The sequence below is a fragment of the Hyaena hyaena genome, unplaced genomic scaffold (assembly GCF_003009895.1).
Source record: "Hyaena hyaena isolate Hyena2069 unplaced genomic scaffold, ASM300989v1 scaffold_261, whole genome shotgun sequence".
Lineage (NCBI taxonomy): Eukaryota > Metazoa > Chordata > Mammalia > Carnivora > Hyaenidae > Hyaena > Hyaena hyaena.
Window position 1 is genome coordinate 433,230 of NW_024080893.1, and position 17,084 is coordinate 450,313.

Consider the following 17,084-nt stretch of genomic DNA (forward strand, 5'->3'; position numbering starts at 1 on the left):
CACAAACACCACAGCAGAAAGCAAAGATATTCGTCCTACAAAACTGCCATGCTCATTTCCGCCTCTTGGAAAAATCACAGCAATATAATGCCAAATTGAAATGATGACTGATACATTCATAAAGCATAACCTTTTTTTGGGTGCTTTACAGCTCTCTATAAAGTATACTTTACTGTCCCTTGGAGAATGTGCCAACTATAAACAGGTCTTTTCCTGTTATATCAGATTGTGAAGTATTTCAAAATTTTCCAAAAGTTTATGCCTTCTTTTTTCTTTGAACATAGGTGAGATGAACAGCATTCAAATACCTAATGTAGACAAAAGGCAAAAGCCAATTTATTTCATACACCAGAGGGGATGTTAAGTTACATACTGCATATTGCATAATGCACTGAGCATTAAGTCAAGCCTGAGAGTTCCAGTGGTATGTGGCTGGTCTGTGCTACTAGGGTATTTATAGGGAGTTTGTGGAAGTTGTAGCCTGCACCATCAGTGTAGATTCTGGAATGAACTGTGGTGGTCATTGTTTTTGGCAGTTTACATGACCTTTCCTCCCTTCTGGTAATAGATCTCTCTCATGTAGGTCACTAGGGGGCATCTGGCTCAAAGAGAACCAATCAGAGTCCCTCCCTGGAACTGATATACAAACATTTGGAGAGAGACATTTTTCTGCTACAGTTATTTGGGAACATGTGAATCAGGAGAGGTGAGTTAATAAGGACTTCTGGTTCCTACTAAAATGTAAGTTAAAATAGACTGATGACTCCCTCTGCCAAAATCAACCCTGGAGAAGCAAGACAGTAGATACTGGGAACTAACAAAACATGAAAACAAAGACTCTGAGAAACCCCAAGGCAAAATGGAAAGTTGCCTTGAAATGGTGTGTGTGTGTAGGTGGAGACAGTTAGTGGCAGTTCCCAAGCGGTCTGGGAGCTCAACTTGGAGAAATATATAAGTTCTATTCCAGCCTCTTCCTCTACAGTCACTGGACAGTTTGTTTCCCCCATCAAATCACCTGCAACAGGCCAAGCCGCAGGTGCTGGTTCTTGGGGTAATATAAGGATGCTCAGAGTTCTGCCTGGTTGAGGATATTGAGGAGTTATTGCCTGGCCAGCTGTCCTTCGCATTCTCTCCTTAGTCCATTTCCTCTTAAACTCCAGGGCTGGTAGATTACAATCAAGGGTGAGTGGCTCTGCCCAATTCTCTTTTGTTCTAGGCAGGCTTAAAAAGGAAACTCTGACAAAAAAGTCCTCTGGAAAAGTGCAGCATATCATACCTAGGACACATCGTCTTCTCCCGTAAAATCACCAGGACTGACAGCTGAGTGCTTGGCCTATGACTGTTACCCAAAGTGGTTGACACTTCCAAGAGATAAACATGCACAGGCCAAAACAATGAAGTATTTGGGGAAGACATCTGCCTCCAAAGAATTCCAAACTAGGCAACATACAGACTCTGAAAGAGACATTCTGTAATGGCAGACCAAGGATTTTTATAAAAAGAAAGGAAGATATAAGCCTTGTATTATGGCAGTCAGCAGGCACCTTCCTGAGCATGTGATAAGAACCTGTCTGCAGAATGATCATGTAGACAGGTGGCCAAAGAGAGACATCTGGGGGCCTGGAGGCCCAGTTCTGGCCTGTGAGGCCCTTGTTCCCAGACAGTGTGAGCTTCCAGTATCTTTTCCAGTGAAACAAGCCAATAGGTCCTTTCTACTGACCTTGCGAATGTAAAGGTTGAGAATGAAGCATTCCTGACCAGAAGAACAGCCATCAATTAGATTGGATCTGGGCTCTGATTTGACCCAATATTCCCATGTATCCTCAGTTCCATGAAATCAGTTTGGCATTTCTAATAAATGTTTCTAAAGGAAACTCTATATAACCTCAATTCTTTCCTTCTGTGTCTTTTTATCTTTCATTTTATTATGTTTTTAAAGGCAAGGCCAATTCTAAAATCCAGAATCTAAACATCTTGTAAATGGCACAATGACATGCTTTCCAGTCAGATAAGGCCTAGCTACTCAGTGCTGCGTGACCATGGATAAGTAATTTTTACCTGAGTAAAATCAGAGTAATAACATCTGCCTTGAAGTTGATATAAGAATTAGAAATAAAAATGTAGGTTGCCTAGCTACTTTGATATCTATAGCCTAGCTATTATTATAATTATTACTATTCTAGGTCTTATGTTCAGTAAGATAACTGCTCAACTAGCTCCTAAAAAATCTGAGCACTCTAAAGTATCCATGATGATTCTTTTAAGGAATTATCATGGCTCTCCTAAAGAGAGAACTTCACTCAAGTCATATATTTATTGTAGAAAACAAATAATCCCAAGCAACAGTAACAACAAAAAGTTGGTTTTCTGAGACTCTCAAAAAGCAGAAGTTTTATACCTTGGTCATTCAAGCTTAATTCATGATCTTTAAACAAAATTATACTGCTGACAAAACTCTTTTGATTCTCACCAAACCAGTATTTACCAAGCTCATTCTGTTAAGTTTGTCTCATTTGCTCAGGTCTATCTGTATGTTCTCCAAAGACAGGGAGAGTATTTTGTGCTTTTTTGGTCCCTTGCAGCACTAAGCAAAATCTTCCTAAAATGACACCTGGCTGCTGTGGTTTGGGCTCCACCCACATGGACTCACCACCTGCAGTGCTGCGGACATATCATGGATGGGCGGGCTCCTGGGCTGTCTATCAAATGTTCTCATTTACAATGAACAAAACTCTGCCGTGCCAACAGTATAATTAGATAGATCCATGCTTCAGGGTTTGCAGACGTTCAATAAAAGTCTGCCAACCCTTTTTGTATCTGAAATTTGGGCAAGTTGACAGGCAGTGGTATCAGAAAAGTCTTCGGCAGCCCATACTCCAACTACTGCTTTGCATTAGTGAGCGTGACCATAAATAAAAAATAAGGAATTCAATGAATTCTAAAGTTTTAATAAAAGCATAACATGGGAAAGAAACATGCAATTATATATAATAGATGTAATGACGCGATATATTTGTTCTTTTCAAAGAACTTTTCCATATAGGACTGTCTTCTTTGGTCTTCATGACATACCATGGGGCAGAGAAGGCAGCTATCACAGTGTGCATTTTAGAGATGAAAAAGCTCAGCCTCAAAGAGACTGTCCACGTGCAAGGTCAAGGAGGTAAGTAGCTGAGCTAGTCTTGAGTCTAAAATTTTTGACAATAATGATGAAAGAGGAAAACGATGCGGCTGTCATTTATGAATATCTTATACATTTTATTCTATTTCTTATAACCATTGTGTGAAACAATCATCATGTTCTTCATTTTATAGATAAGAAAACTGTGACTCAGAGAGGTTAAATAACTTGTTCCTGAGCTGACAAGTGGTAAAAAGCAGAGTCAAGATTTGAATCTTTCTCTGACTCTAACAACCGTACTCTTGTCAGTATGCAAACTGCAGCTTCTTGTGATGATAATCAGAGCTAATACATTTTAAAATACATATATTGTAAAAATCATATCTGAATTAGAATACCAAGTGATAGAGGTAACTCTCTCCTACAACATGAACTTGAGAATCAAGGACCAGATATGACAAAGAGAATACAGTTACCCTCTGTTCCTCAGGAAAATGTATGAAAGATTGAATCCACCTAAAATGCTGCAGATCTGAAATTACCTTGGCATAAACGCAGCTGTCTGACAGCCTCATGAATGGACAGTATTTATCGCACACAGGACACATGATGATATCTGTAGCTTGGCAGACTTCTTTACTGGAAAAGAGAACAGAAAAGGACTACTTTTTAATGACATAAGAGCAAGCTTTTCCATCCAATTTCGCCAGAATAGTCAACCACTAAATAAGACCCAGTAGCTCATATTTTTGTCCTTATTAGCTTCCTAGCCTTATCTGTTATTAAGAGATGCATCTAAGAGAAAAGTGCCTGCACATTTTGGTAATTTGATAAATCTACTTACTTATGAGGCTGTTTCTTGGCTTTACATATTAATAAGTTAAACTCTGAAAATACATGAAGCAAAACATTGGATGTTATACCCTAAATTACACAAAAGTCATTCACAACATTTCATAGATTTGAAGCAGTTTCATACTGAATTTTAGGAACAACAAGGTACCTAAAAGTGCCCGCCTCAAATCTATGTGCATGGCAAGTGAAAATAATGGAGGAATAAATAAAAATATGATGCATTAGTTCTGGGGGAAAACTACATACCCATTAACAATTTCACCAAAAAGTAAAATATTTTTATAGGCAGGAGAATCAGTCAATCCCTTTTACTTTTGTAATCACTCCTAAAAGGCACATTTATTATTTAAGATCACTGTCCAGCCTGGCAATAAACTCTCTGTAAATATCTTAAACTATATTCTGGTGAGAGAGCTAACAGTCCTCAACACTGAATCATTCTCAAGGTCCCAACAAGTTGGTAAGATGTCTTTCTGATTTATGTTTAAAGGGTTCTTGTAAAAACACAGAATTCATAAAAAATGATTGTGAACCTGCCACTTTGCAATATTAGCATAAAGAGAAAAGGTAAAAATTCAGAAGGAGAGCAATTTTTAGCCAGTGAATGAAAGTGATTTTTTTTCTGTGGATATAGAGTGGCTTATATGTCCACAAGTATAAACACTGCTACCCTGGCATATGAAGATACAGTAGCATGGGCAATGGATGGAAGATCTAGTGAACTGAGCCTTTTGAATTCTTTTAGGAGTTACTGAGAAGGAAGTTACAAGGAAAAGTGGGTCCATGATCTGGGAACATCCCCAAAGTACCACCACCCATGTCTAAATAGAAGCAAATAGGAGCTCACCCAGAGCTCCCCATACCTGACTTGGCAGTGATCCAGAGTAATGACACCATACAAAAAGACAAACAATCCAATGAAGGCAGCTGGGAAGAGCATGCCAGTGTACCAGCCCAACCAGGCAAAATACAGCCCAATCTTCTCTCCAAAGTACCGCCTGTTTAAGACACAACAGCATTTTAACACTTTGCCCAGTAATTTTACTTTGTAGTGTCCTTGCTGATAAACATGCATCTAAGAGAATAGAATACTTGACCAAATTAAGGCTCTGGGCTTCAATTTCTTCCCCTACTATTATGTATTGGAAATAAAATAAATTCTTCCTATAAAAGAACATGATTATACACAAGTTTGTTATGAGAACACAGAGTAAACCCATGCCCATTCAGGAAGATACGACACTTCTTACTACAGAACCAGGAGAATTTGAAGTGCTGCTGACAACAAACACATGAACTCATCTTGGCCATTCCAAGTGTGTGCTTGTTTGTAGCACATGTATTATAATGACATATATTTTTAAAAACAGGAAACAAAGTGATTGTGAAAAACTTTAGATACCCCTCTCAATATTTTGTAGCCTTATAAGATGTTTACAATGCTAGAAATGCATGCTATTAGAAAGAAAACAACTCTACTTACTGAGATTCAACATGAATGGACACTGACAATAACTTTTCCTCTTAAGTGATGATTCTTCACAAGTTTCAACATTCACCTCTAAAAATGTTTTTTCGGAGACTAACGAGTCTGCCTAGTGCCCTTCAGTCTGTGAAGTTCAGTAGTGTCCAGGGAATGCCTTTTTTCTTTTATTTTCAAACACCATTAATAACATAATTGACTTACACTAGAATACAACCCAAATTGTGTTTTCAATGCCTCTCAAGTGCTACATGTCATTAGTTAGAGGTTCATTATTTTTTTAAGTTTATTTTTGGAGATAGAGAGCAAGTCGGGGAGGCGCAGAGAGACGGGGAGACAGAATCCCAAGCAGGCTCCATGCTGTCAGCGTAGAGCCCGATGCGAGGCTTGAACTTACAAACTGTGAGATCATGACCTGAACTGAAATCAAGAGTCAGACATTTAACTGACTGAGCCATCCAGGCACCCCAGAAGTTCATTATTGTTTAGTTTAATATAATAATATTCTAATTATTTTTTAAAATTCCCATTCTAAACAAATGTTGTTGATGACTTATTTCCAAATACTGGCTTCTGCTTTCCTCTAAGAATGGCCAATGGTTCCTAAAAGCTCCTAAAAGATGAGATAAAGATTATTCCATTTATCCTATCTTCCACTGTATTCCAACAGCAATTTTTTTTCACTCCCTGAAGACTTCTCTAACATACATTCAAATACACAAATAAATATTCTTTTATTCATTCAACAAATAGAAAGTACCTTCCAAGTGGCAAATACTGGGCTATGAACTGAAGGTAAAATGAAGAACAAAATAAGCATGGTCCCTGCTCTTGTACAGCTCACAGGCTGATAGAGCAGACATACATCAATCAATTAAAGAAATAAGTTTATAATAATAACACTGGGAAAAGGGCTACAAAAAGAGAAGAACACAAGTCCATAAGTATATAAGCTAAGACCATGTGACTGCCCTAATTAGGGAAGACTTCTCTGAGGAGGTGACTATTAGCTAGGAAGGACTGGGGACATGATAAGAGTGTTTCCAACAGAGGAACCATAAGTACAAAGAACCTGTAGCAGAAGGAACCAGGTAAAATAAGGGCAGTGTGCCTGGAACACTGATCACAAGAGATGGGCTGGTGAGGTAGGTGGAGGTTGGGCCTCAGAGGGTCTTGCAAACCAGTGAAATGCACTGATCCTTGTCTTGGGAGAAAGGGAAAATCATAAGAGAGTTTTAACATGCAAGGGACATAATCAGATTCACATTCCAAAAATATCACTCTGTCTGCAGGTTAGAGAATGGATTGGAAGGGACCAGAGTGGGAGAAAGGAGACCAAGCACGGGACAACAGCCATAGTCCAGGTTGTAAGGTGAAGGAGGTGGTATGGTGGAGGAGATCCTAGGGTGTGGCTGGATTCAAGAGACATGGAAGAAGCAAAATTTACAGGAAAAGAACATTTAAGAGAGGAGATTCCCTAGATAATCCACAACTTCATTCTATTCAAATCTTGCTTGTACTTTTCATCTCCCTTCCTTTTGGCCAATATAAATCCCAGTCCCTTCCAGGCTCAGCTCTACAGAGCCTGTCACAGAAGCACCTATCCATATCTATTCTTCCCACCTTTCCAAATTGATGTAAAATTCATCACACATTTTATACCTAACTGTGCATAGTCTTGTATGGTTTTCCAGTTTTTTCAAGTATGCAGAGACTGTTTTTCTGAAGGAAATTGAGTTTCTTAGATATGGTGGCTTCCAACTGTCTCTGCCAATAGTATTTAGCATCATACTAGAACACAATGGGCAGTTGAGAAACTGCAAAGTCTTAATCAAAACAATGTCAAGATGCAGGCGCCTGGGTGGCTTAGTTGGTTAAGCGTCCGACTTTTGCTTAGGTCATGATCTTGCGGTTCATGGGTTCGAGCCCCGCGTCGGGGGGCTCTGTGCTGACTGCCAGCTCAGAGCCTGGAGCCTATTTCAGAGTCTGTATCTCCCTCTCTCTCTGACCCTCCCCTGCTCATGCTGTCTCTCTCTCTCCCAGAAATAAATAAAAATTAAAAAAAAAAACAATGTCAAGATATTTTGCCTGCAGTACTTTTCTATAATTTTTAATCAGTGTATTCCTGTAATATTGGGAATGAGGCTGGGAAGGGCACTTACTTGTATTTTTCTCCCTACTGTTTTAGCATGTATTGAGACTCGTGAAAAGAAAATCATCTCATCTCAGAAAATATTTTCCACACACCCAGATCATCTGGATCATTTGTTACTAATACAAAGAATAGTGCACAATTCGTCAGTGCCCTTGGGTCAGTAGGAGTAAATACTTAGGAACAAGGACTCTGGCAGGAAGAATGAGTGACTGCCCAGGGAAACAAAACATAAAGTGAGTTGTCTTATTATTTCATTTTCCTCTGGGCTCATTTTTTAAGGGCACTAGTCGGAGTAAAACAAATCAAGCTAGTCTAGGAAATGAGACACGACTTTCCCTTTTTTAAGGAATCCACAAAGTGTGGATTGTTGGTACCCAATGCTAACAATAACCAGCTTCTAAATAACTAATGAGATGTCAGAGTATAATGCTGCCATGAATGCTGAAAGTTAGGTATAAATAGTTAAAAAAGCATACATTTCCAATGTTATCACAGGTTAAACGCTGATGTACCGATTTGACATGTAGAATTAAAACAATCTTTCAAATTTCTTGGTTGAAAATTAAAATAAGCCTGAAATTTATTATTATGACAGAATCCATATTTCCTACTTACATAGCAACTAACACTCTATTTGTCTCTAAAATATGTAAGCATGCCATCTTTCTGCAGTCATTATTGATAATTTGTCAGTAATCATCACATGGATGACCTGCTCCCTATAAAGTCCTGTGGGAGGCCTGGCTGATCTCACACACCCCTTCCTAAGGCCTTTTTGAAGTAAGCACCATCCTCATCAGAGTGAGATCTAGTTTACCAAGAATTACCGATGTCCTCTGACAGAGTTGCCTTTTTGAGATAAAGCCAGGTTTGAGCAAGAGTTTGTGTAGTTCAGACTTTTTTCTTGTCCCAGCTGACTGTTTCCCCTAATCATTCTGTCCAAGCTTTATATTTGCAGCTGGTTAAAAACTCACCTTACAAGATCCAAAGGCTGGTATTTATACCACACACCCCAGGAGGCCCAGCACTCATAGAGCAGATGTCGGTGGTTTTCCGCTCCGTGGGTTCTAATGGAGTTTTTACTTCTGTAACTTCCCTGGGATAAAAACACCACTGCCAGTGAGGTAATACCCAAAAAAGTCATAAGGAAAAGCTGAAAGTAATACTAGTCTATTATGGCAAGAGTAGTGATAGGGGTGATATAGGAAAGAAATGGTTCCATATTATTGAAGGCAAAGCATTTATTGTGGACATAATCTTGTTGATGGTGCTGTGTAGTAAAAAGCACATGCTTGTTAGACTGAGGCAGGTGAACTGAGTAAAAACTCAGTTCTGCTACTTTTTAGCTAGAAGGCCTTAAATTCTCTGAGCTCTGGATTCCTAATTCATAATGGAAAAAAAATACCTGCTTCATTAGACTTCTTTCATGGTTTGAATGAATAAAGTGTCTTGCCCAGAGGACATGCCTAAGACTTAGTTCTCTTTTCCACTTGTCTCAAGACAGAGTAGTTGGTAAATAGCCATTGCTGTACCCTTGCCTTACCCATGCAAAAACTCTAGAATACAAAAGCTGGATATAACCTCAGAATTACAATAATTCAAGTATAATTCAACCACTTCAAGGAACAAATGATGGGATGAAGGGCCAGACAGTTGCGGGTTTTTCTGAGTTCAGTTAATGGCAATGGTAGTTTCACAAACAGAAAAAGTACTTTCTGGAAGTGGACTAATTATTAACATTAACCTAAAAAGTTCTTTCTTGTGGAAGGTGAACCAGGCTGAGAGGCAAGAAACTCAGGTTCTAGTCTCAGGTCAACATAGTCACACAGTGACTAGAGGTGGGCTAAACTTTCTCTAAATCATTATTTAAATTTTTAACATGAAGCATAGGCAACAATATCTGCTCTTCCTGATTTCCTGCCTTTGAAGGTTATTATAAGGTTAAATAATATAATCAAGCTAAACTCAGAGTAAAGAGTCAAAAGAGCAATTATGTTATTGTTGTTGCTATTACTGATTTGGAAGTTCTCTTCTCAGAGAATAGAGGGCTTTACTGAGATGTGAAAACCACAAAGACACCTTGAGTTACTCCATGGGGTTTCAAAGCTGCATCTTCTTAGACCTCCTCATACCTACACAGATACTTCTGTTACCTACCATGCTCACTACAGGCAAGGGGCTGGCTGCGGGAGGATGCAGGTGTCACTGAAAACTTTTTGGGGCAATGCCAACTAATAACTACAGGAGGCCACATGATGTTTTTTTTTTTTTTTTTTTTTGGGAAATCTGTCTTCAGAATCACTTGTGTGTGGCTCTAGAAAACCTCTGGGTCAAAATGTTTGCTTTTGTCATACTAAAAGAATCATTCCAAAATGATTTCATGGCAGTCTGTAAACAGGGTCTCAGACCAAAGCTTCTAGTTTTCTTAATGAATAAAATTTGTAAAATTCTCTATGACCTTTGCATGCCTGTGGTATTTAAAACAACAAGGCAATACTCTAAGCCAAATAATAAAAGGTATCCTTTGGAAAGATTTGCCATTATGAACTGTTGGAACTGTTTTCCAAAGTTTACTGGCAAACTCCTTAACATCATTTCTAGTAGAAGGCTTCTGGAAATCACTCCCAGGAGTTCCAACCTGGCTAGTTTGTGAGGTCCTACAGGACATGGGCTATGATAATCATCTTTGTGCTGTGTCACACAGTGACTGGTACAAAGTAGGGGCTCAATACTATGAAGAGAAGAACAATCTCTCACCAATCATGAGGATTATGTCCCTAAAAACCTATGTGTAAAAGAGAATTCTGGGTTAAATAACCCAAAATTGAATGGGTAAAACAGAGTTAAGGGTAATCACAATTATATTTACTAAAATCCATCTAAATGACAAAAGCCATGAAGCAAATAAGGAGAATATAAAAATTTATAGAACTTAAATGAACAATAATATGTACAATACAACTCATTTTCATGCATCACCCTTTGCTTACCAGAGACTTTTCAAGATGGCTCCCTCCTACTCTCAAAGGAATAGCTATAAATTTCTTTGTTGCAGAGACTATGTATTTCAGCAACATTTTCCCCATAGGTCTGGTGCCTCATGCAAATTTTCAATGCCTCTCTAATTTTATGACTTGGAGTCCCTCAGTGATTACTCTGAACTTATGCTGAGTGACTCTTGATTCAAGTATTCTTACAATTACTTAAAGATATATAGAAATAAATCTTTGTTGGGGGAGAGATGTCACAATGCAAGTAGCCCCACCCCCCCCCATTATCCACTGAACAAATTAAATTACTCTGAGCAAATGTCATATCAGCAAACTCAATTAATGACTATTCCCAGAAGCTGATTTAATCACAAGAAATGGACAAAGGAGGAGGAAAGGCAGGACAATACCTCATGCAAAGGAAATGCAGCTTCATAGGAGCCGTTGGTCAGCAAACGATTAAGACCTAAAATGACAGAAAAGTGCAGTTTGAACTAACACAGAGTCTGAATCCTCACAATGTTCACGACTAGTGTAAGGGGGGTACTTTTTGGAGCAAGCCATCTAGCTTATCAAAGATGATTCGAACCCAGTTGGGTACTCAGTTTGGAAAGTGTTACTCTCTGCTAGCAAACTGGAATCAAGGGCTGGGAAATCAGATTTTCAAATAGAAACAAAACAGTGAAGCAAACAAAACACATAGTGCCTGGCACAGAGAAAATGCACTGAGAAAAGTGGATGCATTTATCATATCAAAAAACCAACTTGAAAAGAAACTGTTAAATAAATAAATAAATAAACATAAAAAAAACACAAAAAAATGACTTTCTTCCAGGAGCCCTTTTAATATATTCATCCAGAAGCTTCAATGTGGATAAATCTAACCCTTCTGCATTGGACTAGTGGTATGACTTTGAAAAAGTTCTCTTGTCCTGGGGCTTCAATTTTCTCACATATAAATTGGGGGAAGGGTGTTGGATATATAGATATTATAAAAACAGCCTTACTGAGGCATAACTGACAAACGACAGATGAAGCAGATGTAAAACACACAATTTGAGAAGATTTGACTTCTATATGCACACCTGAAACCATCAGCACAGTCAAGATAGCAAACATATCCATTACCCCAAAGTTTTATCATGCTTCTTTGGAATTGCACTCCTCCCTAAGTCATCTCCAAGGCAACACTGATCTGCTTTCTGTCATTATCAGTTTGCATTTTCTAGAGTTTTATATAAATGGAATCATACAGTATTTATATTTTTTTTGTCTGAATTCTTTTACTCAGGATAATTTGAGATTCACCTGTGTTGCAGCTCATTATTTTCATTGTTGGGTTTTCAATCATATGGATATATGACTATTTGTTTCAATTTTGTGAAGGAGTTTTTTAAAGTTGGTATTACTTCTTTCTTGAATGGCTCATAGAATTCACAAATAAAATAATCTGGGCCTAACAGACACATGAAACGATGCTCAGCATCCCTCATCAGGGAAATACAAATCAAAACCACACTGAGATACCACCTCACGCCAGTCAGAGTGGCTAAAATGAGCAAATCAGAGAACTCTAGATGCTGGCGAGGATGTGGAGAAACGGGCACCCTCCTGCACTGTTGGTGGGAATGTAAACTGGTACAGCCCCTCTGGAAAACAGTGTGGAGGTTCCTCAAAAAATTAACAATAGAACTCCCCTATGACCCAGCAATAGCACTGCTAGGAATTTACCCAAGGGATACAGAAATGCTGATGCATAGGAGCACATGTACCCCAATGTTCATAGCAGCACTCTCCACAATAGCTAAAACATGGAAAGAGCCTAAGTGTCCATCAACAGATGAATGGATCAAGAAGATGTGGTTTATCTATACCATGGAATACTACATGGCAATGAGAAAGAATGAAATCTGGCCATGTGTAGCAACACGGATGGACCTTGAGGGTGTTATGCTGAGCGAAATAAGTCAGGCAGAGAAGGACAAATATCATGTTTGCACGTATAGGAGGATTAGGAGGAACTTGACAGAGGACCAAGGGGGAGAAGAAGGGCGGAAATGGTGGGGGAAAGGGAGAGAGGCAAACCATGAGAGACTCTTGAATGCTGAGAAACAAACTGAGGACTGATGGATGTGGGGCGGGGGGGATGGGCATGGAGGAGGGCACTTGTGGGGATGAGCACTGGGTGTTATGCGGAAACTAATTTGACAATAAACTATTTGTAAAATAAATAAATAAATAAATAATCTGGGCCTGCAGGAGTATTTTTGTGAGAAGATTCTAAAGCATAAATTCAATTTCTTTAATACATATGGGGCTAATTAGGTTATTTCTTCCTTTTTTGTGCTTATATACATAAGTTTATTTTTAAGTTTTTACTGAAATCCCAATTTACAGTGTTCTACTAGTTTCCTACCAGTTTACATTCCCACCAACAGTATAGGAGGGTGCCCGTTTCTCCACATCCTCGCCAGCATCTCGTGTTCTCTGATTTGCTCATTTTAGCTACTCTGACTGGTGTGAGGTGGTATCTCAGTGTCATTTTGATTTGTATTTCTGTAATGAGTAGGGATGCTGAGCATCGTTTCATGTGTCTGTTGGCCATCTGGATGTCCTCTTTGGAGAAGTGTCTGTTCATATCTTCTGCCCATTTCTTTTTTTTTTTTTTAATGTTTTATTTATTTCTAGGAGAGAGAGAGAGACAGCGTGAGCAGGGGAGGGTCAGAGAGAGAGGGAGTCACAGACTGAAATAGGCTCCAGGCTCTGAGCCGGCAGTCAGCACAGAGCCCGACGCGGGGCTCGAACCCACGAACTGCGAGATCATGACCTAAGCGAAAGTCGGACGCTTAATCGACTAAGCCACCCAGGCGCCCCTCTTCTGCCCATTTCTTTACTGGGTTGTTTGTTTTTCGGGTGTGGAGTTTGGTAAGTTCCTTATAGATTCTGGATATTAACCCTTTATCTGATATGTCATTTGCAACTATCTTTTCCCATCTGTTGGTTGCCTATTAGTTTTGTGGGTTGTTTCCTTTGCCATGCATGCCACTCTCACTTTTTGTCCCTTGGCTCATCTGTTTTGTTTCTTAAATTCCACATTTGAATGAAATCATATGGTATTCGCCTTTCCCCAAATTATTTTGCTTAGCAAGGTACTCTTTAGCTCCATTCATGTCATTGTGAATGGTGAGATTTCATTCTTTTTATGCCTGAGTAATATTCCATTGTGTGTGTGTGTGTGTATATATATATATATATATATATATATATATATATATACCAAATCTTCTTTATCCATTCATCAGCTTATGGACACTTGGGCTGGCTATTGTAGGTAATGTACATTGGGGTGCATGTATTGCTTTGAGTTAGTACTTTTGCATTTTTTGTGTAAATACCTAGTAGTGCAATTGATGGATTATAGGGTAGTTATATTTTTAACTTTTCGGGGGAACCTCCATACTGTTTTCCATGGTGGCTGCACCAGTTTGCATTCTCACTGACAGTGTAAGGGGGTTCCTCTTTCTCAACATCCTTGCCAACACCTGTGCAATCTACACATTTAATGCAATCCCTACCAAATTACCAACAGAATCTTTCACAAAACTAGAACAAACAAAACTTTGAATGGAACCCCACAGAAGAAGCTTAATGGCCAAACCAATCTTGAAAAAGAAAAGCAAAGCTTCAGACATCCCAATTCTGGACTTCAAGTTATATTACAAAGCTGTAATGATCAAAACAGTATGGTACTGGCACAAAAATAGACACATATATCGATGGAACAGAATTAAACACCCAGAAATGTACCCACAATTATGGTCAATTAATCTTCAACAAAAGAGGGAAGAATATCCAGTGGGCAAAAGACAGTCTCTTTTAACAAATGGTGCTGGGGAAACTGGACAGCAAAATGCAAAAGAATGAAACTGGATCACTTTCTTAAACCATACACAAAATAAATTCAAATGGATCAAAGACCTAAATGTGAGACAGGAAACCCAAAAATTTTTCGACACTGGGCATCGCAACTTCTTTCTAGATATGTCCCCTGAAGCAAGGGAAACCAAAGAAAAAAATTAAACTACTGGGACTACATCAAAATAAAAATTTTCTGCACAGTGAAGGAAATGATCCACAAAACTACAAGGCAACCTATGGAATGGGATAAGATAAATGCAAATGACATATCTGACATACACATTCCAAAATATATAAAGAACTTACACAACTCAACATCCAAAAAACAAATAACTCAATATAAAAATGTGCAGAAGACATTAATAGACATTTTTCAAAAGACATCCAGATGGCCAAGAAACACACAAAAAGATGCTCAACATCACTGATTATCAGGGAAGTCCAAATCAAAACTACAATGAGATATCATCTCACATCTGTCAGAATGGCTAAAATCAACAATACAGGTTATTTCTTCTTAAATGGGTTTTGATTAAATTCATCTGTCAAGAAATTTGTCCGTTTCATTTAAGTCATCAAATTTATTGACAAGATTATTCATAATAAAAGATTACTAAAATATTCAGAAGATTTTGGTGAGATCACCTCTCCTCTTCCCAGAAATTTAGGAATTTGTGTTTTCTCTCTTTACTTCCTGAGAAGTCTGGCTAGAAGTTTGCATTAGTGTTCTATCACTATGTAACAAATTACAAGAAATATAGTAGCTAAAAACAATAGCCATTTATTATCTCACAGGTTCTTTTAGTCAGAAGTCTGGACATGCTTTACTTAAATTCTCTGTTTTGGGTTTCATAAAGCCAAAGTGAAGGTTTTGATTAGACTGCATTCTTACCTGGAAGTTCAACTAGGAAAGGATCCACTTCCAAGCTGTGTCACATTATTGACAGAATTGATTTCCTTGCAGCTACAATATTCCTGGCTACTTGCTTGTTCAAAACCAGCAATGGAGGGAGTGAATCTGTGTCACTGCAAGTTTCTGAGCTGGTGGTAGGCCTAAACCTGTTTAGGTCAGGCCCACCCAGAATGATCTTCCTTTTGATTAAGTCAGTCAAACTGATTAAGAGACTTCACACCTGAAAGATCTCTTGAGCTTTGTAATGTAACAAAATCACAGGAGTGACACAATCACCTTTGCAATTCTATAGGTTAAATTTAAGGGACAGTTTCTGCCCACACTTGTGGGGGAGGAATTATACAGGGCATGACTCACTGGGAAGTCACCCTGGGTGTGTCTACCACAAGGTTTATAAATTTTTTTTTTTTATTATTTTTCCTCCTAAGTAACAGCTTTTGGTTTCAATGATTTTCTTGTTTTTTCTGTTTTCTATTTCATTGATTTCTTCTCTTTTATTATTTCCTTTCATCTACCTACTTTAATTTCCTTTTTTTTTTTTTTTAAGGTGGAAGGGGAGATCACTAATTTGGACATTTCATATATACTGGCATGTAGTACTATAAATTTCTCCCTAAGTATTGCACTTTTTGATATATTGTGTTTTTTCATTGAATACAACATACTGACTTTTCTTTTGATTTCTTCTTTCACTAAGTTATTTAAAAGTATATTAGTTTTAAATATTTATAAAGTTTCCAGAAATTATCTTCTTATTAACATATAATTCCTCTGTGGTTAAAAACCATACTCTGTATGACCTGAATCCCTTTAAATCTATCAAGTCTTGTTTTATGCCCTCAAATATGACCTATCTTGGTAATGCTCTATATGCAGTTAAAAAAAAAAAAACATATTATGCTCTTATTGGTAGTGGACTGCTCTAAAAGATCAATTAAGTTCATTGATAATGTTGTCCAGGTCTTCTAATTCCTACTGATTTTCTGTCTACTTATACTATTAATCTGACTATAATTGTGAAGTTATCTATTTCTCTTTTCAGTTCTGTTTTTGCTTCATGTAGCTTGAAGCTGTAGACTTTTAGGATTGTTATATCTTCCTGATGAACTGACTAAATTCACTTTGATCTCTGTTAATAGTCTTTGCTCTGAAATCTATTTTATCTGATATCAGTATAGCCTCCTCAGCTTTCTTTTGGTTAGCGTGGTAACCAAAACTTTTCTGAAGCTTCAACTTTTAACCTATTTGTGTCTTTATATTTAAAGTATGTTTCTTGTAGGCAGCAAAGAATTAAGCCTTGCTTTTTTTACTCAATTTATTAACTTCTCAATTTTGGATTGGGATCTTTAGAGCATTTACATTCAATGTTCTGTGAATTATGAAGTGTTCCAATAACAGTGGAAATCCTTTGGGGTTCTTTCACTGACTTTGGATAGTTTCCTAGTATATATCCACTAATCAGTTGTCAGGTGAATACTTGAGGGGAGCCCTCTGCTGATCTTCAGAGTTCTCTCTTGGTGGAACTTTCTACTTTGTGGTACTCTGTTCTGTGAACCCTAACTGTCTTGGTCTCCTTGCACTCTCAACAACATCTTCTCAACTCAGGCAGGCTACCAGGTTCTGCTTGGGTTCTCCTTCCCTAGCCTCCT

The 17,084-nt window shown here is 38.1% G+C and overlaps 1 protein-coding gene across 1 annotated transcript in view; it reads right to left on the reverse strand.

Moving 5' to 3' along the window:
- Positions 1–17,084, reverse strand: part of ANO4 (anoctamin 4) — a 240,671-nt gene that overhangs the window by 87,877 nt on the left and 135,710 nt on the right. Inside the window, exons 9-12 of the mRNA XM_039245598.1 lie at positions 11,015–11,070; positions 8,589–8,710; positions 4,840–4,974; positions 3,664–3,760 (exon numbers count right to left, since the gene is read on the reverse strand). Of these exons, the coding sequence (XP_039101529.1) occupies positions 3,664–3,760; positions 4,840–4,974; positions 8,589–8,710; positions 11,015–11,070 (410 nt within the window). The remainder of the gene's footprint in view (positions 1–3,663; positions 3,761–4,839; positions 4,975–8,588; positions 8,711–11,014; positions 11,071–17,084) is intronic.